Consider the following 22,999-nt stretch of genomic DNA (forward strand, 5'->3'; position numbering starts at 1 on the left):
ATCATTTATCTTCGCCCTAGTACTGTGAGTGTCCAGATCTGGTACCGAGAGTGAGGCTCTCTTACATCATATACTTGATTAGAAATATGCTCCTACAATAAATTAAAAAAAAAAAAAAAAAAAAAAAAAAAAAAAAAAAAAAAAAAAAAAAAAGCAAGCAGGGTGGTTTATTTTTTAAAGTAATGAATGATTGGTAATTACTGACAGTAATTTCTTTCTTGGTAGGAACACATTCTCCGCAGTCACCAACTTCTTGTTAGCAAGCCTGTCATAAGCAATTACTTCTACACAGATGACTGTATGTACCAGGGTAGCTTACAGGCAATGAAGACAGTTTTGTATGGGCAACTTTTGTTTCAGGTCAGGCATTTAATGATCAGGTTTATATTTTTGATCCAGCATTATTTACCAGAAGACTTTTGACAAAGACAAAAAATCCTCTGAAAACTGCATAACACAAGCATAGACACTGTTTTCCCAGACTAATCTGAGCTGCTAAACTCTCAAAATATTCAGCATGAATGGAGTATTGCAAATTAAAACTTGCTATACAGTCATTTCCCACAGCATCCTCAGTGCCTGCAGCAGAGGCAGAGCACCTGTTCCAGAATCACTCTGGAGACCCAGCAAGCAAAAAATAACCAGTAATATTGGTAAAAATTAAAGCTCATATATGTTTATTTAAGTAGGAATTGTCACTGCTAAGACCAGTCATCCTTGCTGAATTGGTCATCTTTGTCATCCTTGCATGCCCTGATTACCTCAGCAAGTGGAACAATTGGAGACAACGGTTTAAGTGCACAACTGACCTTGGTGATACCATGTGGTTTTGGGAGAAACAGTAACAAACCAGAGGTTCTTGCCTCTGCCACATTTATGTTTCTACATCAGAAGTAAATATCTTTTCCTTAGTTACTGGGGTCCAGGTGAAGGGATGGGACTGGAGGCAAGTTTGCAAGCGGAAGCAAGTGGGAGGCAGAGGAGTTAAAATGCAGATATATGCACCTGTGCATGTGTGAGTCCTGGCAGAGTGCTGTGAGCACCTACAGACTGTGCCATCGGTACAGCATGGAAAACCTCACTGGGGACTTCGCTTTCCACATCATAGCATTTTGGAAGCCAACGGGCAGAAGCAGAGCACTCAGGAGCTCTTCTGCATCACACGCTCTGCTCTACCACCCTCTGAAGATGCTGTCAGATCTCAGGATGACCAAGACAGCCTTGCAATCTACATGTCAACCCTGTCTTTGCAGAGTGTGTAGGGAGTTACAGGCTTGTATGGAGCATAGGATTTAAAAAACCTGTTAGGCGGACTACACTGGGGATGTTATGAACCCACCCTTGAATCTCAAAACCAAATTCCAGCAGTGACTGCAGTAAACTAGTTTTTGCAATGCTTTTAAGTAAGGCAGTTACAAAAAACCTCCAACTATTTAGGTTAAATTTGTATGTCTGTGCAGAAATTTCCTAGGGAAGGAACAGGGTAGCTCCAAGCCATGTGTATAAGTCAGAGCAGCAGCAAAGACTCTTTTCACATCGAGGAAATGCTTACGGTTATTTGGAACCTTTAACCACTTAGCATTTGCACTGAACCATAAGCTCACCAAGGGCTATTTATCACAGCCAAAGGAACAGTGATTAACAAGGTACACAAGCTGACATCAGACTTGCACAATAATAATCAGTGTCCACAAGAGATTAAAAAACAGGGCTCTGCCTTTTTTAAATCTTCTGGTCAGCAACAGGGACATTCATGAGAATCCTGATATCACAATTCAATAACAAGGTCTAAATATGGCTTCTGCTAGAAAAGCATGAAACCCAAGCGGCTCTTAGACTGTCCTTAAATATTGGTTTGCAGTTCTATAGATAGAAAGCAATTATGATGAATATAGTCCACTTATATTGATCTGACTAGCAGCTACTTCCTAACATTTTCATTAAATCTGTGATCACAGAAGCAAAATTGAAAATGAAAAAATACAATTCTTGGCAAAGCCAATTCACCCAAAGTGTCAGCCTTATTAATGTAAGGGTCAGAGCTGCATCAGCAATGAACTTTAAGACCAAAGAACCACCTGCCTGAACCAAAAGGCATCACTTAAACTGCAAAGTAGATGCAAGGGATAGAGCTGCAGAAACAAATCAAACTAATTTTGAAATAGTCTGCTTTAGGCTAAAACATCCCTTCTCATGTATGCTGATAGTTACATAGGCTCCTGATAAAGGTCTACCTCATTCTGTCTAAAGGATTGGTATTTTAAACTTCTCAGTACTGTTTAAGAGCAAACTTCAGTACTGTTTAAGAAACTTTTCTTATCTACTTCATGCTTTTCAGTTAATTTATATGCTAATACAAAAAACACTGAAAATTTAAGCTAATGAAATAAGTAAAGAAAACACTGAAGTACATTCTGATGAGAGTTATTTCCTTGCTTTCTGGAACCCATGATGGGCATCACCTCTTTCATCCTGGAAAGTCTCTAAGTGACACCAGCCAATTATAGGCTCAAAGGACAGCCTTAAATCCATTTCTCCTGAGCCTAGTTTTTCTATTCCTTTGGAATAGACATTATTATCCTGCAGGATCATCTACATCTACAGAAAGTGTGCAGAAAGTGTCTTGCATTTAGTAGTGGCTATGTAGTATCACCTGAGTGTATACAATACACTTACTAAAGTCTTTTTGCTTCTGTTGTTTTCAGAAACCTCCACCAACTGCCCTGAGAATCATCCCTGCAAGCAGTAAGCTGCAGCTGGAACAGAAGTCCAGCCCAGGGTGCAAGCTGTGGTTCATATACATCTATGCAGCCCTGCAGAAGCTGTACATGGTGGGAGAGGGCAGCAACTGAGGTTCCTCAGCACTGAGGAGCACGTTAACTGGCCCAGCACAGCTGGAAGCTCTGCAGAAGCACTGCTGTGGACAAAATCCTGCCACCCAGCAAGTAGGTTTGGGAAGAGGTAGCTAGAAATGTTCAAAATGCCATTAGTAGTTTCTCCAGTTCTTGTTGAGAGGATGGGCTTTAACAAATATACTCCTTAGCTGCTCATCTTGTCCTCACTGCTGAAGGACTGACTCCCCTGCACCACGCAAATGCAATGACAAGCTGTTTGCAGCGTGTCTAGGGGGAGTAGGAAATAACAATAGTCTTAGGTAGAAGTTTCCTCTCTACAACCAAGGAAAGAACCACAGTGAACTCTTCTGCAGCAGCTCTCAAAGTTTTCCCAGCACCAGCTAATTCTCCCCTGTGTGACAGCTGAGAAGAGACCAGGTCACTGTGGGTGCATTTTGCTGAGCTTCTGGGTTTCCATTTATCTGCATAAGCACGGAAATGGTGGAAAGGCTGTTTTGTGCTATCCCAAGCACATTAAGACAACTTAGGCAGCAAGAGTAATGTGCTGATGAGGGCTCTTCTCAGCAACTACCCCTGTTGTGTTCAGAAGGTGACGTTGAGAGTTTATTCTAGAGGAATAAACAACTGAGAACATACTGTTGAAACAAAAGGTGCTGGAACTGACAATCTGACCAGTGATCATAACATTTCCACTGGAGTTACTCAACTTGAGCATTTAGTGCACTGGTGACTGCACACAGCTAAACAAAACACCAGCTTATCCATACTGGCAATCTACCTTTGGCTTACTTCAAAAGCCTTTACCTTTCTGCCAAATTTAAAACTCCCCAGAAACTATGAATTTTAAAATAAGTTCAGAAGTTGATAACACAGAAACATAATGCCTTGAAATAAGTCTGACTTGCAAACAAATCATTAAATGCATGACTAATTTTTCTACTTTACTAAAAAAATACTGGGCTCTTTCCCAGTAATGCCTGAACATGACCAAATTTAATTCAATTCTTTTTTCTCCTTACAATAACTTGGAGCAAGAACAGACACAGCCCCAGCTTTTATTTTGTTTTGTTCCAGACAGACAATCAGTAAAGAATCCAATGTTGCTGGGAGCGATAAGCAATAGTATCTATAAAGCCTGAAAGCTCAATCAATGCTATTACAAACTACTGTAGAAATCTGTCTGCTGCATACAGTGTTACCGTAATTGGTGGCAAACCTTCTTAATAAGGAGTCTAGTCTGTGAAAGCACATGCTGCATCAGTTCTTAAATATTGCATTACAGGTTTTCAGTAGCATGAAACAGAGGAGATGAAGACAGTAATGCTCAGTTCATGCATCTGGCAGACAGTTTATCAGAAGGCACAATGCACATGAAACATAACTGTTCCATCTGTGTATTCAACAAGGCTGTTCTCTTTGGGATGCACCTTGGCAGCCCCCTGTGCCCTTCAATTTTCTCTGGTCTGATCAGGCTTCGGAGCCCAATCTACCACATGCCTCTTTGGCAAACTTCCTGGACACAAGCCCTCCCTCTATTAATTCTTTGCAGAAATGGTACCCTACAACCCTGTTTTCCTCACCCCTTCCTTCCTCCACTGCTCCTGCCTGCTCTGAACCTAGCAGTTCAGAGATCAGTAAGACAAGTCCAGCAGAGTCCTGCCTTACAGGGAGACTCAGGCGAGGAGTGCATGCTCAGGAGTTGGGCTTCACTGGGTTAAGCCCAGCATACGCCAACTGTACTGCTAAAGTATTCATGGGTTTGCACTTACATTACATAAAAAGAATAAGAGATTGCACTTTCAGAAACTGGTGTTGAACATAGACTGCATCCACGCCCTTTCCCTCTTCGCCACCCAGTAGGAGTGACAATGCACTACAACAGCCTTGGTTCATCTTCATACCAGGTTTACCTCAGCTGGCTTGGTCAGATCCTTCCTTTCCTGGGGCAGAACTTCGCATTTGTCCCTGTTCAACCATGAGGTCCCCATGGATCAGCCCCTTCCTTCAGCCTGGTGAGGTCCCTCTGAACAGCAACCGAGACCTCAGTGGTATCACCTCTCACCCGTGCCTCAGTTTGAGGCCATTCACAGCTCAATAGAGATGCCACTACCTCCTCCAGGTCACTGATTAAAGCATTTAACAGGGCAGATGGTAGGACAGGCCCTGCAGCAACACCACTTGCCACCAGACTCCAACAACTATTTCAATAGTAAATTCAGAGACTGAATATAAACCTCAGAAAAATACTTTGGGAGACCACTGACAGCCACTCACTGGGATTAACAGGAGGGTCAGAAGCAGGTGCTGGGCTCCCTCAGCTCAGAGTGGCCACACACCTTGGTGCCTGGACTTCCTGAGCACCTCCAGAACCAGAGATGGAGGCAGCAAGAGCAGAGAATCTCTGACTACAACAGGAAACACCCTCTCACGCAGCTGCAGCAAACAGTTTTTTCTGAGGGGCTCTTAATGAAAGCCGAGATGTCCAAGGCACATGCGAAGCCCTCCACCAGAGCTTGCAGAGCTCTGGGCAAAGTGGACATGTATACACTCCTGCTTTCTAAAGCCTTGACCATGTCACAGTTTTCAAGATGGCATACTACTACTACTCAAACAAAGCAGACATATCAGCTAAACACAAATGACAGTCACCATGCTGGGAAAGGTAGGATGCCTTGGAGGGGAGAGAAACCAGGAACAGGCAGGCATCATCCTGCAGAATCTCCCCCTTTCCATGAGGCACTGCTGTAATGATGTTCCCAGGAGGAAGAATTGTTGTAAATAAGAGTTAAATGTTCAGACAAGCACACTACAGCGTCATGCATTGTTACAGCTTTAAAAGATATTTGTTCAATTATTTTTTCTGTTTTACTTCACAGAAAACTCAAGGAAGAGCTCCATCATTCAAGAACACTAATAAGCAAATTATGCTTTAGAGCTCTGTCTCTCCTCTTGTTTCATGACTCTGCCTGGACAAGTCATCCATGCAAAGAAGTAAGTCTATTCTCCTAAAGGGAAAATTGTACAAATGGCAGCAGTAGTCACATAAGTACCTACCAGTGAAAACTCACTGGGACTTTGGCTGAGAAACAGCTGCTTTTTAGAGTAGCATGTGGCAAACACTGTACTCCAATGCTGTCACTCTTAAGAGCATTCAGATGTGTAACAAAGAGTAAATACACATAGATATCCACAAGGAATGCATGTGTACAAGATGTGTGCAGTATCTCAGACTGTTACACTGCTGGGAAAATTCAAGTAAACTTTGTAATTTATAAAAGAAAGGAACTATATAAAAAACCCCACCCAAGTGGAGCATCTCATCCAATTGCACTCAATGGCCAAGAGGAGCTACTGCTATACTAGAGCTACTGGCCTGTTCCACAGGCACAGCAGTACATGCCTATGGATCACAGGATGCATTTGGTACCAAGGACGGGAACTGAAAGAGACAAGAGGGGAGTTATGTCGAAAGATTCTTGCAGGACGCAGGTTGTCACTGTACTATTTTTACAGCTTCAAATGGCGTAAGGTTTATTTAATTTGCTACTCACAGTTTGCTGAGAAGGAGATAACTGGATGGTACTTCACTGCCTGATAAACTAGGTTATGAATGGGCTGAGCATGTTAAAAAAAGTCCTAAGAGTATCTAAAGTAAAGCTCCTGTGCCTGTGCATCCTTCACACCTCTCTCCAATGAGTCGGCCTGCATCCCCTGTACATCCACACTCCTCCAGCCCACAGGGCCTGCAGTGGCTGCACAGGGCAAGTGAGATCAGGTTCAAGGGCATTCAGGCTAACACCGAGTACACCAAAATACACACCAGCTTTTGCACACAGGCCAGTGGGTACAATTACCACAGATACCAGTGATGCACTGCCTGGGGCTGAGCTCAGGTGGAACACGTAATGAAAACGGGGTCTGCATGAAGCATTGCTGCACCACAGACACGAACCCGCTCAACCTGCTGGCGACCCATCCCGCCGGACCGGGCCGGGCAAGCTGGCACGGAGCGGGAGCTCGTACGCCCCAGAAAGGATGAGTCATAGTTTACACTGTCCACTTGTGCTTCAGGAGCAGCACACTGTTCCCCGGTAGCCCCAGAGTCACGGGCTCCGCCGTACGGGTCTCGGCTGGCGGCAGCGGGATGCGGGGCTGGAGCCGCTGCCCGGGGCCGGTGCCGCCGAGCAGCGCTGCCGCTCCGTGCGCGATCCCCGCCGCCCGCACCGCCGCCCCCCGCAGCTCCCGCCGGGGCTCGGGGCGGGCCCGGGGACACGCCCGACGGCGCGGCCGCCCCGAGCCCACCTGCGCGGCAGCGGACATCGCTCCCCAGCCCGCCCCGCACCGCGCCGCTCCGCACCGCACCGCATCGCACCTCCTTCCTGCGGCTGGGCGCGCCCGGGCGGGTCAGGAGCGCCGTCTCCTCGCAGACCACGGCCACATCCTCCACGAAGACGCAGTCGGGAAGGCTCTCGTCGGCCGGCAGCTCCAGCACCTGCAGCCCCAGTTTGCTCCGCAGCACACCCACGTACAGCTGATGCTCCCGCTCCGCGCGGGCGAAGTCCACTTCGGGCCCCGCCGCCCTGCGCAGCGCTTGCCGGCACAGCGACTCGGGCAGCGCCCGCACCACGGCGTGCGTGCAGCGGCCGAAGGCGGCGGGGCCGCCGCCCAGCCCGGCCATGCTGCGCGGCGGGAGTGACGGCGGTTCGGGCTGTGGGAGCGGTTCGGGCTCAAGGAGCGGTTCGGGCGGCCCGGGCGCCGCCGGCCCTGGCAGCGGGGGAAGCGCCGCCCGCGGCCCGGCCGCGCCCCATTGGCTCCCCACCAGGCACATTTCCATGGGGCCGCCGCCGCCGCGCGCCCCCATTGGCTGGCGGCGGCGGCCGGGCCGCGCCATTGGCCGCCCCCCGCCGTACCTGTGCGGGCGGGGCTGCGCCGGCCCCTCCCGGGCTCGGAGCGGCTCGAGGGGCCCCGGCCCCGCGGCACGGCCCGGCCAGCACCGGGTCACGGCGTGGGTTCAGTAGGTCCGTGCAGAGGCACAGCTGCGCTGACAGCGTTCAAGCGCCGTCGTCCCGCAACGTCCCTACATCTCCTACAACGTTCCTACAATCCAGCTGGCACGGGCAGCAGGAGGGCTGCTGACCCTCCTGCTCGAGGACGCGCTGGCCTGGCTACTTGCAAGCCCTTTGCCGCCGCCTTCCCCTTCCTTTTTGGCAGAGCCAGAGGCCAGGTGGTTCATCCGGGTGGCTAAACGAAGACTATCCTGTGACAACGGCATTTCCAAATACAAACCTAAAGGAAATAAGCCCATCCTAATCTCTCACCATGGCTTTCTATGGGGCCACTCACCGGCAGACCATGTCAACCTTCTCCCACTCCTTTACACTGTCAAGGTTTCCATCTCCTGTGGAGTAGGAGGGACACCACTGTTCTGCTCCACTTCTGCCTCGGGGACTGAAACCATGAGCATTTTCCACCCTTTTCCCTAAAACAAACACTTACTTCCTTTGGTTTCATTTTTCCAAGGTTTTACCCTGACTGGAGATTATCCCAGAGGAGGACCAGCCCTTTCCAGAGCACACCTCTGGCAGTATGTGAATGAGGCTTTGAGCCAGACCTTGCACCACTGGCAACATCCATAGCATCAGCCCTCAACTGTGCTGCTCCTGCTTCCAAACTTCCCAGGTATCTCCAAAGTCTGTCCTCACTAGAACAGACAGGAAGAGAGGAGGAATATGATTTTTCCTTCCAGCTCTTTTACTGGCAAGGCTTTTTCAAGTGTCCCTCTGGTCATGGAGGGGACCCCACTAGCTAGCAGCTCTGTGTCCCCCCTTCAGTGCCCAGACAAAACCCAGGCAGCTGCATTGGCCATGCTGTCACAGGTATCTGCAGATGTTCAGCATTTGGGAATACGGTGAATGAATAGCATGAAGAAAATACCAAAGTGTGTTTCTAAAATGGCAGATGACTAGATTTCCATCTGCATTTTCCACACGTTCTCCAAATATCCCGTAAAGGCTGCCTTTACTTAATGTGCATAGGCGTAGTTATTTGAATAACTGTCATTCACTGAATAATGTGCAAATATTACTCTCCTTAAACAAATGAAGAGGTAATTGAGTTGCTACCATTTCAAATTCTTGAAAAACTGCTACAAGTGGTCTCTGGTATAATAATCCTTCCACCATCTTCAAAGCCTATTTGAACTTATTACATATTTTGGATATGGCCATTGGCACACTTTGGTTTTCTTTTTATTGGTGTGACTTTTAGCCAGAAGATGAAGTGCTACTATCCAATAATTTCAAAATGTGCCAGACTTCCTCTCGGAAAAGGTATTGAAAACAGTTTTCTTGCAGCCAATGGGTTGGAAAGTTATAGTCAATACAGATTTTTTTGACACCCACAATCACCTTACGAATTTGTAAACAATAACACTGAAATTACAGGACATGCATGAGGTGATGCTACACAGTCATCTCATCTGCACATGATATACCAGGACAGTGAGGCTTGCCTCAGATCTATTGTCACCAAGCTGAGCTGAGGTGGACACAGCTGCTCCCTGGGAGCTGGTCAGGTATCACTTCTGACAGCTTCCCAATACCTTTATGGAGACAAGGCTGGAGGAAGGAGTATCTCTTTATGATGTGCAGTGCTGAGGCAGTGGTATGCTACAAACACAGTGTGTTTTGGAAATACACGTTAGATGTTTTGACAAGGTTTCAGAACTAACGACTACAGTAAAAAGAGTCATCTGTATTCCAATAAATACATAAAACGGTGCACTTTAAATACCAATTAAGATTTGTTTGCCGATTCTGAGTACTGTTCTATTATTTATAGTGAACAGAAATGCATCATTAACAATCTAGGAACAGATGCACCCCAAGCAAAATTGTACATATTCATAATAAGATTATCAAAATATCAGTTTACTCACAAATTAACATTGCAAAATAGAATGTGTTCCAACAGTCTTATGGGAGTGATGTAAAAATTCATCATATGCAGTAATACAGAATGGGTTAGATACAGGCATCAACATTAAATATTGTCTACCTTGCTCAATATCCAGTATTTTCCTGTAATTATATCCTGCTGGAGAGATTAGTGCAAAAGAGCAAAGCTGCCCCCCCAGCAAAGAAAAAAGCTGTGCCACACTATGGAATTCATGCAGAACAATGAAAACTGTGCTTGTAATAAAATAAGGACTGCAGACCACTTAAACAGTATCACAAAAACTGGATTTTGAATGAAGAAAATGCCTCATACAGAAAAGAATGCAAATCCAGTGTTTTGTAACTGACACTGCACAGGGTGGTGATCTGCTGGCAGTGACAGAAGAAAATTGCTTTGCAAAATGTATTTTAGGGTGCGTATGTGAACAGCGTGTTGGCTTTCAAGAGAAAGGAATAGATACTGAAACAGGAGACATGGTTTTAAAGTTATGAGAGAAAAGTATTGATACACTGAGTGAAATTTTATCAATTTGACAAAATAAATAGCAGCATAATGGTAAGATATTTTTTTTTCCCACAGCCTCAACTTAAGAGCAGTCTGCAGCTATGTAAAAAACTGCCAGAAGGATGAAGGGAGTAAATTCCACAAGGTAGAAGGCAAGCAAGATATAAATAGCTAGATATATCAAGATACCCAGATATATCAAGGAAAAGTAGAGGAAACTTTCTAACAATAGAAAGAAGAGAAAAAGATTGCCTGGAAAAAATGTACAGCCTCCAAACCAGAAGAAATATCTGCTAGGAGCAGAAAGCCAGAGATGGGAAAGGAGCATGAATAAGGAGAGGTCCCATCCAGTCCCATGTTTCAATTATTATTATTTTTACACTGAAAACTATTATTTTAGTGAAAGCAGCTATGTAATGATGAGTCTAATGCTCCCAGTAGCAAATGAGCAACCTTTACATGCATCACTGGGTGACTGAAGGTCAGAGACGGTCACTGCGGTTGAACAGTTTGTGTGACCATGACAAAGGAGATTTTGGATCAGTGCTGAATACAAACACATACCACATGGGCTGATTGCTCAGGCATGCTGGGCGGCTGCAAAGTTGGAAAACATTTCCCATCACTTGCAGATGCTGGAACACCACCACTGTCTTTAAAGCCTTTATGGACATCTCTCAAACCATTAACGAAATGCTAATTGAAACTCCAGAGGGTGAAAAGCCAAGACAAGACAGTAACTGAACCATTCAGACACCAGCATGTCCCACCACGACAATGGAAATTCATCTAAGAAAGATGGAGAAGCACTGAATTCACTTTTGAAAAGGAATACACCTTTAAGTGATTTCTTCAGCTCAACAGAAAACTATGCAACAGCCAAATGCCATTATTAATAGAAACAAATACTACTCAGCTGGAAAAGTTCCCATTATGATCAGTGGGTCATTCTCTTAAAAGGGGTACAGGATCAGGTCTTACTCACAGCTGTAGAAGACAAAAATATTACTTTAGTCATGCTTTAGATACACAAACAGTGACTCAAAGGGGGTTTTGTCCTGATAGTTGTCAAAAGTTTTCTATTTCTGCTCTTGTACTGTAAAGTAAAAAACCACAGTGATTCAGTGAAGCAGTGTTTTTACTAAATAATTAAGTGTCTGGGCTCCTTGTTTAGAGGAGTTAAAGATGTCACTTCACGCCACTGCATGGACAAGCTCCCAAATGTTTTTACATTTTCCAAATCCTGAACAGATTTTGTTCACTGTTTATTCTTTACGTAACAGATCACTTGTAGAAGAGGAGAACCAACTTCTTCCAAATGCCATAAATCAACAGGGCATCTGCCAGGCTGTAGAGAAATACTTTTGGGGAACAGCATTTTCTCTTGCCTGAGTTGAACCTGAGCTATCTCAGAGTCTTAACAGGGTCCAATTAATTCTATGTATAGCTGGTTCAGGGGAAATACAATATTTGTTTTGTCTGCTGCAGGATAATGATCTGGGCATTTCCTCAGCTGGCATTTTGCATCCTGCAGAGAACGAGGAATTCCTGTGAAATGACAGCTACACAGTTGTTGGGAGACAAAGCTGTCAAAGGATGATTCTTTAAAAGTCAGTTTTGGCAGCATTGTTGCCGTGACACATGGTACAGAGGAGCCTGGACAACACGCAGAGGCACAGGGCATTCCTCACATTTGTAGTCTTCCCATGTGTTTTGTTACAGTAGATTGCACTAGTACAACCAGGATCTACTTTTGGATTCACTTGGCCAGGCAAACAGATCCCTGAGGAGAGAGCTGCAGGATTCTGACGGTTTACCTTCTGTGCTCCTACCTCCTCAACTTTACCATGCCTTACATCCATTTTTACCCTTCTTTCTCTGCAGGTGAAAAGTCACTTGTTGAATTTTTCAAAGAGCATGGGGTAGTACCACAGGTTCAGATGACTATGATGAAAAACTGAGATTAGTTGCCAGTGAAAGTCTATTATGAATTACAATAGTTGATATATCTCTTACGGAAAAGAATAGAAATACACCATTAGTGTCCCTGATGGACAGACTTCCCAGAAATATGCTAGAAATGCTATTCCAGCTAAGAAAGAAAGAGGAGACGGAGCTTGGATAAGTGCCTTGCAAATGGTTCTTGTAACTGCAACAATAAGACTATTTCTGCTACCAGACGGCATCTTTAATAAAGTATGCTGTTCTATAAGCTTGGCAAGAAAGCATCAGCTCTAGCAGTATAAGGGAGAATGTTCGTGCCATTCACACTTTCACAGCTACTGTTCAAGGGGTCACATGAATCCAAAACCAGCTGCTGTGAGGTGTTATGGGTGCCCTCCACGGGCAGCACAAAAAGGCTGCTTGAGAGAAAGGTGGGATAAAGTCTTTGGTAAATCATGGCTGCTAAACTGGGCTGCACCGATACAAGAGGAAAAATGCATATGCTGTGTTCTTTCCTCCCCCTCATATCTTCCATCAAAGCTCTGCCTTGATTGCCTAAAAAAGCAAAAGCTTAAAAATGCTGACTGATGCAGGTTAATATTTTTGAAAGGACCCAAGCCCTTTGCAATGTAACTTGAGTTGCCTTTTAATGTTTATCCTAAGTCTCCATTTCCCTTTTCCTTGGAGCCAGCTGACCAGCTGGCAGCACCCTGCAGGTGTGGCAGGCTGTCCTTCCCTTTCATTGCCTGAAAAGCCCTCGCAAGCTCAGCAGTAAGATGCAGTGACATTTGGCTGTAGAATTTCTTGCTCTTTGTGGTTTGCATTTCCCATTCCTTTCAGGAGCCAGCTGCCTGAGAATTTATTCCCAGCCTTTCTTATCACTTAGCCATCTTTTGCCTTGATTTATACAAGCTTGGTGCATTTTTGTTGTTAACTTTTTCAATGACTTGCAAATGCAACTGTGTAACTGTATATTTACATAAAACTTGTTGAAGTGGAATTAGCTTTTATATCCACATGAAAGAGAATATGTATGTATGTAAATATAAATGTATACATTTATATATGTGTATGTATGCCAAAGAGTCAATAACTTTGTGGTTTTCTTTGTGTGCCTGCAATGGGCGAGGAACCCTTTGAGAAGTTCCTTGGCACTGACATTAGCGCCAGAGACAAACAAACAGATCAATACATCACAAATCAAGCTAAGAAAGTGAAAGACTTTTTTACTGATTAATATACTTATTAATATGCTATCCTGAGTGTCAGAGTTAAGAAGCTGTAAAACAATGAAAGATACAGAAATCAGCTACAATATTAAGGTATCCAGGCTGGTGGCAGTAACTCTTGCTGTAATTCATCACAGTGTAGGCATGAAATTACCTTTTCTTCTTCAAAAGGAAATGTTTAGTTGCTGTTTGCCTCCTTTCATAGGGGCATGATGCTTATGTGCTTCCAAAGGAAGCAGGTAGTACACAGGGAGTGATGGGAGTGGCACTGGTTGGAAGGCTTGAGGAGGCGAAGGGTGATCAGCTTGTTTTGTTTGAACTTCTGCTGGTTCCTAGCACTTAACCAATAGGTTTCTGGATACCTCAAACTCACCAGCTGAAAAAGAATGGAGAAATGGAGCTGCTGAGGTGCAGTTCAGAAAGGGGCAGAACTCCTACTCCTCACAATTTCCCCAGTAAGTGCCACCACATATGACAGAGACCAGAAGCAGCACAGAGGGCACTGCCTTCAGCTCATATACCAGCAGGACATGAGGCAGTCTTGATGCCACCTAACATTTAATTATGAGAGGATGCTGAGCTAAAGCATCTTTGGGTCTTCAAGGTCTGTTTTCCAAACATCAGTAAGAAGATCAGAGCCTCTCTCTGTGTATTTGGTGTTAGAATCATGTACCCTTGCAGTGCAAAAGCTTTTTTCATGATGTCCAATCTGAACCTCTCAAGGCACAACTTCTGCCGGATTTATCAGCTGAATCTATTGAGAAGAATTTGTCTCCATTTCTTCTTTAACTGTCTTTTAAGTACCCATAAGTTCCTATTAGTTCCTCTTCTAGCCTTCTCATTTCCAAACCAAACAAGTCTAGCTCCCTCAATCTCTTTCCACACCACATGTTTCAGGCCCCTAATTATCTTGGTAGCCTTCTGCAGAGCAATCTCCTGTTTCTCAATCTGTCTCTTTAGGGGGCAGCCAGAGATTGGACATAGTATTCCAGATATGGCCTCACCAGTATCAAATAGAAGTGGGCACTAATTTCTTTCAGTTTACAGGCCATGATCCTCCTAGTGCAGCCCAATATACAATTTGCATATTTTCAGGCTGTGAACCTGGAGCCCGCAGTAACCCTCAGATCCTTTGCCACAGGGCTCCTGGTCATTGGTTCCTATTTTGTGCAGATCCACCCATTTGCAAATCTCTGCAGTTCTCCTTGTTGACCTTCATGAAGTTGCTGTTAGCCTAGTGCTCAGGTTTCACAGTATCCATATGAATTCTCCCACCAATCAGCACAACTCAAAATGAAGATTTCCACCTAAGCATATTCAAACCACAGAGAGCAAAAAAGTAGATCAAACTGACTTACTGCTGTTAAAAACAACTGCAGCCTTCTATACATAATGCAAACTGTTCTATCCTTTCACTTGTTTAGGAGGAATTCTATCCAAAATCAGCTCCTCCCACATAGTTCCATGGAAATCACATGCCTGTATTCAGGCCCAGGAACCTATGCCTAATTACACCAGTAAAAGATCTCAATCACTTTTTCTTGTGTTATCTTGAAACTGATGGCTACAAGTCTTTTTCCCTTTAAAATCCTGAGGATTTGTGATAACCTGTAAATTACTGCTTGCTATATGCTGCAGGTGTTCTGCACTGACGCACTTCTGTCTGATCTGTTGGTATTTCAAAATATCTATCCTTTTACAATGGATTTTTTTTTTTTACATTATTCTACATTAATATTTTGTGGAAATCCAATCGCTTTAATTTTAGGTAGATGTACAAACACTGCCAATCAAAGGAATGAATGTTGTCTTAGTAAATTGCTAGAAGTCAGTTCACATAGTGAACACGTCTGCCAGTAACTTTGCTGACCACATAAATTCACTTCTGTTTGAAATGTGTGAAATCAAATGAAGAAGACTGGCTATGCCTTTTACAATATAACTGCAAAGACAAATTCAGCACTGAAAGCAGAGAGTTCGCATTGATTTCTCTGAAAGCTGTACCAGAAAATTTCATGCATTTTGGCAATTCTACTTCTTACTTCTATAAATACATATAGACTAGTGCCTCAAAGTGCTCATATTCTTATTCCATTCAGGATCAGAGAAGGAATACCATATGGTAATAAGAACAGTAAGTGGGGATGGAAGAAACTGTATTGTGCATCTAGATAGAATATAATTATTTAATTATTATGTTCATAGTTTTAGAGGATGGATAGATAGATCTGAAGTATAATTATCTGCTCACTTTAACAGATGTGTTAATGGTGGGAATGGTACTTTATACTTAGTTATTCCTTTCAGTTACAAATAACAGTTTTTAATAACGCAGGGAAAAGTATTCTTTCATTTATTTTTCACAAGAGAAAGACATATTTTTAAAGATAATTAATGGTTTCAGGCACTTCCACTTCTAGTACTGTTCTTTCAAGACCTGAAAGTCAAAGGCTTGGGAAAGCACCTTGGAAAAAGCATCATCTGAAGTATCCTAAGTAGGGCATACCACACAATGAGTCATTTCTCAAAATCTCTCAAGAAACAGTGAAGATGACAAGACAGTGTCGTGTGGGAAACGTTTTTTAACCAACACTAGAACTTCCCTGTGTATAAAATGAGACTATAATCCAACTCTAAATAACAAAGGGAATACATCAATAACTGTTGTATTTTAACAGCTGTCTGAGGTGCTGGATGACTTTTGCTGTGTATATTTTCAACTCCTGATATATACACACAAAAGTAACACAGCAGTAACAAATACTTTAATATACAAGACATAGTTCAAAACCTAACCAACTAACCAATAGAAAAGGCATAGTTTTCCTATTTTAAATTTGGCAAGTATGAATCTAAACCTCACCATTTTTATTACTACTCTCTTGTCCATATATAAGGTTTTCTTTCCACTACAGGCTACTTTAATGGGATTAGTTACTAAAGTCAATGTGAAATAAATCACTCTTTCCAAGAGGACCTCTTTGAATTTGACTTTTTTTCCCCCTTCTGCATCAAGTTTTCTTTGAGTTTTTCATATGAGTTTTCTCTTCGTATCTCTGTTTCAAGATCATGACCTGCACTGGGTATGTGCCCCTGGAACAATGAAAGTGTCAAGGACAGGGCGAAAATGTGGCATTTAGCCCATGAAATCTGGAAGCCGTCCCCAAAAGAGATCATGTTGATTATGGACATCTGTGTTTTCAAAGTGAAATGCAAAATCCACTTCTTTGACCTAATCCTCTGCTCAGTAACACCACATTTATAAACAAACATGCATCATATAAAATCAACATTAACTTGCCCCTGTTGAGCAGAGAGAGGAGAAGGCTCCTTCTGTGCCCGTTTTATTTTTGGGAGGCAACTGGACATTACAGTAAAGAGATATTTTATATAAGGATCTAGATATATGGAGATTTTTCAAAACTAACAGCATATTGTGCACTGACAGTGTGATAAGTGGGAAAGTTTTCACCATTAACGCCTTGCAACTCTAACCACATATTCAGCTGAAACCCCACCTAAAATCTGCCGATGAAAGCAGCTTTAGCTTGCACACAGCAGTGACAGGGAATGAAGATACACATCAGGCTGATGAGCACTAAAAAGTAAATTGTCCAGATGGAAATCGATAGCTTTCTTCACTCTCGTCATTCTTTGGCAAGATCGGGAGCTTTGGACGGCAAATGCTTCCCCAGCTGCCAAGTGTCCTAATTGCACACACAAAAAATCCCACATTTCTCCTTCTACCTGAAACAACCCTTGTGCCACATTCATTAAGTTCATTACAGTTGGGCCTCCTGCTGTTGCTAGCACTGATATACTTTTTAACAAAAAAAGCCCAAACAAATCCTTGGTTGCACCTGGCTCCTCCAGTAAGTGATCCTCCCAAAGTCCCACAGATGCTCCATGATGGCCACCAGCCCCTGTGCTGCACAGGGATTTTCACAAGGCCTTTCCAGGCAATGTTTTCACTTTTTCACCCCATTTTCAGCATTTTTCACCTCCCACTGAATATTTCAGCCCACCCTCCCTTCCCAGGGTACTTTCTGTTCATCATTGCCCTCCTGACCACTCATTAATTGGCCACTTGTTTCTTCTATTCACACTGAACTTCCCTGCATCCTTTCTAGCCATCAGCCTGGACACACAGGATCTGCACTGGCATTGCTGGCCACATCTGGAGCAGCAGGCATAGACAGTGAGCAGCAGGACAGGCTGTGGCCAAGGTGCAGTGCCACCTAACTGTGTGTGGGATTGTGCACTCAGAACACCCCCTGTGCTGCCTTTGGATTCTCCCCAACATGAGCAGGTAACTGGCATTCCAGGCAGGCACAGCATTAGCTGTGTACACCACTGAGAGCCTTCAAAGTGGAGTGAAGACCAATTTCATTCTAATAGACTTGTCTGATTCTCTTGGAAATGAAGCCCTATCTTCTACGTATTTTGTAATTACAGTGTCCATCCATCCTTTGTGAACTGAGGCAGGTCAGGATTCTATGAAGAAAGAGCAGATTTTACTTCCCTTGTAAGGAACAATATAGCAAAAATTTCTCATAGAACTTTATAATTGCTTTAATTTTCCTGGCACTTTTTTTTGTTGCTGTATAAATGAAAGTAATTAATGGACAGCTGAGTTTGAGCAGTACAAACAGTTTCCAGGAATTCCTCATAATTTTCCTTGACCAAAATATGTGGGTTTTTTTCAGATATCTTCAATAAATCAGGTCTGAATCTAACACAATTACTGAAGCTGTGCAAAGCACACTAAAGAAAAGAGTGACTAAATCTCAGGTCTCTTTTTTTATCATCATGATTTTATTTCATTATGAATTCAATTGGGAAAACCCATTTAGTACCTATGGATCCAAGAGCAAGGGCTCTAAAAAGCTTTAAAGAACCAAAGGTAAAATAGCACTGGCTCAAGAGCACAATGCCCACAACATTCTGTTGCATAACATTTTGTTTATGCACAAAATGGTTAGATTATCTTAATTAAGACTAGCTGAACAGGGTTCAACTATATTCACCAAATAACAAATAAGCTATGGGATACATCAAAGGAGAAAAGAAAGGGTCAGAGGGAATCCATCAGTCCCCTTGAGCCATCCATAACCTTTCAATTTACATGTGAACATTTAAGGAAGAGGAAGAGGAAGAGGAAGGTCAAAAAGAGTATTATGAACATTAAAAAGTATTAGCTTATGCTATGCCTTTTTTTTGGTCCCTTTAATAGCATTTTGGTTGCCATTTACCCTCAGCCTCTGGTATACAGCTCTGGAAGGGCAGAGAGGCCTTAAAGGCAGGCATAAATGAATTTATACTGCCAGAGAAGCACAAGAGCACCTCAGAGCTAATGAAAATGATCTCCACTGTCAGAGGAAGAAAAAATATTGAACAGCCAATACTATTGTTGATGCAAGAAATAGTTAAAAATTTCACTTCATTTTGATGTATTATAGTTCACCAACAAATACCATATTAATTCTCTTTTAATACAAATAATTCATATGCACATAAACCATTGCAAACAAAGCCTGATGGGAATCCTTCTCGAAGGAGAAAAAGACCATCTGTCCTTCATCAGTCAGGCAGCACCATAGGGATGCCTTGCTATTCTATAAAAGCTGCCAGTCAGTTCTAGGTGTGGGATCATCTATCACTATAGGCAATGTGCCATCTCTCACGCTGGTGAAGTGCTTGTAATTTGCAGTGATGTGAACATGCTTTGTAGTTATATTTTATAGGGCCACAGGACATAAATTACATGATTTTTACATTTAGTGCTACCACAATTTCTTTCCTGGCATTAGCTCCTAGGGATTTTTCGGTACGGATAAGGAGGAAGGTGTAGGGGGGAAAGACATGTTCTTATATAAGAGACTTCATTTAAAAAAAAAAAAAAGAGTTTTAGGAAAAAATAAAGATGTCTATATAGGAATGTTTTATTACTATTATTTTTGTTTTGTTGTCAGTTCAATTGGACAATATCCCAATAGGACTAGTGTCCCAAACCCCACAATTTTTACTTTTTTATTTTTCTCTTTTTAAAGTCTAGGGCTGACAGTATCTGTCTAGATATGTCACAGTGAGACTACTTTTCTTCTCCTATTTGCAATGATTTGTAAGCACAGCTGTCAGGCAATATTTGGGTCTTGAAACCAGCTCCACAAAAAACAATCGCTTCTAACCTGTTATGAATATGTTGGGTGCAATACTGATCATACTTGCTGACTATCATGATGGATCCTCTCCAGGACACAACATCAGAAGGCCCTTCCTGCAGAGACCTCAACAATGGAATTTGAGGAGAGAGACCCTAATCATAGTGCAAGAGTACATACTTTGAGATTCCCTGGGGTTTATTGTCATTAAGGAACCAGAGGTTGAAACGTCGGCACAGCGATGCCTTCCTCAATTGCTGATCCCAGGGAAATGCTGGAGGATTGAAGATTAGCAAGTATTTAATCCATTTTGGCCTGGAAAGAATTTAAGAAGAATGAGAAGCTCGAATCAAAACTTGAATAAGCCTGAAGCTATCTTGACATGTTTCTGAACTGAATTCCCTCCCAACACTTTTCTATTATTTCAGTTCTTGGATCATCATTCTTTGCATGCTGGGACCAACAATGCCTTTTATTGTAGCCTGCCCAATTTTCCTCTTGTACACAAAGGGAAAGCTCCCTTGGTGAATGCCAGAGGCAAATACTGCTTTCTCAAAAAGTTACACAGAAGAAGTATGCTTTGGCTTTTGTTTGCATACTGTAATCTTCAGCCGCACTGAGAGCAGGCTGAGTCATTCATAAATATGGCCTTTGGACTTTAAAGGTCAGCTATGCTTTTCATAATAAAAAACTGTTAACACGGAATCATCCTGGCAAACCCAAACATCAGTTTTAAGCAAGGTACTACAAAGGACCCACCAGGATAAACACCACCCATAAACTTTTACCCTGCAGTCTACAACAAGCAGTACCAAAACAAGAAAAAGTGATCGAGTGAGGGTGATCTTGGGAAGGTGTAGGAAAATCTGTGATGTTCCTCACAAACCATAGCTTGGGTAGAATTTTACAGAAATGCCTGACACAGCTGAATTTGAGAATATGTAGACTTTTGTAATGGGTGGCCAGCTTAGGAAAGAAGTGGCGGGCCCAGCTCATGGAGGAGAAGACTTGCAGAGAAAGGACAAGGGTCAGTTGCAAATAAGAGGACAACATTTGAGAGATAGAAAATAAGCACAGTCTATTTTCCAAACATAATGAAAATTCAAACTGTTTCAGGGGCTTAAGGGTATTTAAACGCAAATGAGCTTCCTTCACTCAACCCAGATTCAAGATCGGCTTAGAAATTGTCCCATTATTTTCTGTTGAGTAATCATAACATTTGAGCATCCAGCGTACTCTGAGTAAGCGCTGTGAGCACTGTGTCTGGATGTGCATAGGATTGTCTCCTATTAAATAGCACAGATGTCTGTTCTAAATAATGTAGCACCTTCACAGCTGTTTAGCTGAGACCAATTCCCTTACACATGTGCCTGAACTCCAGCATTCACTGTAAACCTGCTATTTTTATGAAAATAAGTTAGAAATATATAGAAAGAGTAGCATGGAGTTGTTTTTGCACATGAGCCATAATATATTTTAAAATTTATAGCTGGAATTGGAGTTGATGAAAGGCTATAGGATGACAGACAGAAACCAAAGCTCCAAGCTCACGCAAGCAGTAGTGGGAAGCACCTGTGCCAGCCCCTTGTACTGCGCTGTGGCTGTGGCTGCAGCAGCCCCTGGACATCCCACATCCCTATCAGCCTCACCCCTCCCCAGCCAGTGCTAGCAGAGGTGCTGCACTGTGCCAGTTGTCATGGAAGGTGTCTCTCTCCTGGAGGGTTTCCCAATGAGATGGCAGGAGTGAGAGCAGGCAGGGGATGCCGAACTACACACAACACTCATGTACAGTGGACAGAATCCTCACTTTCCTCCTAACCCCCTTCTTCCTGCCCCATTCATGCCAGTGGTCTCACTACTTCCCTTCAGTTCAAGCTATGCTAGTTGGGTAACTTTCCACTTCTCTATTTCCTTACCCTTTTTGTCCTCCCAAAATATATCTAGGCTCTGATATTTCTTTCCAGTGGGAGCTGCCCTAGGTCATTCTGGCCTCAGTTTAAATGCTTTTACCATCTTCAGATCTACTTCTTGCTTCTCCTTTGAAAACCCAGCCCAGGCCTCATTAGACTCTAATACCATCTCTGATACACACATCTCTGGTGCTCCTTCCAGCTCACCTAGACTGATGTTCTCTTCTCTTTCTTCTGCACAATCTCTCCACAAGGAAATGTTTTGCTAATTCTGCTCAGCTTATCACATCTTGTCTTTTAAATCCCTCCTCAAACTCCCTCTCACCAGCCTGCTCACAGTGCAAACACAGTAATTCCTGATTATTTGCCTTAGATTCTCAAGAAGTTATATCACACTGCAGTATGACTTTTTTTCCTGGGTGTTTGTGCACTGGGGTTCCAAAAGAGGAAGCTGGTGGAATGGGACAGTTTCATGAATGTGTGGGAAGGCTGAGAAGGAGCCAAACACTTCCCTCAGCTGCCCTGATCAAACAGGGGCCACCATGGTCCCCATCCAGAATCAGTGCCTAGACTCCAAAACTGCTGCCTGTGGCTCTTCTTCCCCACTTCTGTCAGAAAAACTCAACTCTTGGTCTTGCTTAAATTTGCAGTACTAAGCCCTGTGGCCAGGAAGCTTGTGCTATCTCCAATAAGAGAATTTCCCTGAATTTCTAGGCACTGCCAATTTACCAAAGGGGAGGCTGTTTCTATTTCCAAATAGTATGCAAATGAATTGATTTGGCAATATTTGTTTCTAGTGTTTGATAAATGTTTACTCTTGCTGATTAGGAGTGACACTATTCCTATGCCCAGTGCATTCAGCAATGTCCTTAGCATTATGTATCATTTCAATTGGACCAACTGAAAACTCTTAGACCACTCTTAGACCAACTTAAAAAGCCAACACCAGAGCCTTAAAGTAAGCATATGAAGATGGAAAATGAAACAAGAAATTAGGCACATTTTAAAATATTTGGGCTACTGTGAGACATGTATTGCCATAGAAATGGAGATCAAGCTGGGTTTTCTAACCAGACAGCAGATGAGCTGAAAATGGATAGCAACAACTGTATACAAATAAAATGCATAAAAACCTCCTGTAAAGCTAAGCAGAGAGGTACCAATACCATTTGGAGACCCAGTCTAGGCAATCTGACTTAGACTAGAAACTCCTCTGAAAGCATATGTCTGTCTCTGTATTTTAATACACTGAAGAAAAATTCTGATTTAGACAATAACCTAAGTGCATATGCTTGTATCTTCAAGCAATATTTTAAATTTGCAAAGCTAGGTGATAGTCCAAGGATATGTCATTCCCCGCAGGGAAAAACAGAGCTTAAGAAGAGCAGATCACCTTTCTCTGCCTTGAGCCTACATATCCCAGTGCTGAACCAAGGGAG

General features: G+C 43.1%; 1 protein-coding gene across 1 annotated transcript in view; it reads right to left on the bottom strand.

Moving 5' to 3' along the window:
• Positions 1-7,542, bottom strand: part of DDAH1 (dimethylarginine dimethylaminohydrolase 1) — a 55,799-nt gene extending 48,257 nt beyond the window's left edge. Inside the window, exon 1 of the mRNA XM_027882915.1 lies at positions 7,228-7,542. Coding sequence (XP_027738716.1) covers positions 7,228-7,533 — 306 coding nt within the window. The 5' untranslated portion in view covers positions 7,534-7,542. The remainder of the gene's footprint in view (positions 1-7,227) is intronic.
• Positions 7,543-22,999: the final 15,457 nt, after the last annotated feature.

Source organism: Empidonax traillii, unplaced genomic scaffold (assembly GCF_003031625.1).
Source record: "Empidonax traillii isolate 1590-97213 ecotype Southwest subspecies unplaced genomic scaffold, ASM303162v1 scaffold114:size1751661, whole genome shotgun sequence".
Classification (NCBI taxonomy): domain Eukaryota; kingdom Metazoa; phylum Chordata; class Aves; order Passeriformes; family Tyrannidae; genus Empidonax; species Empidonax traillii.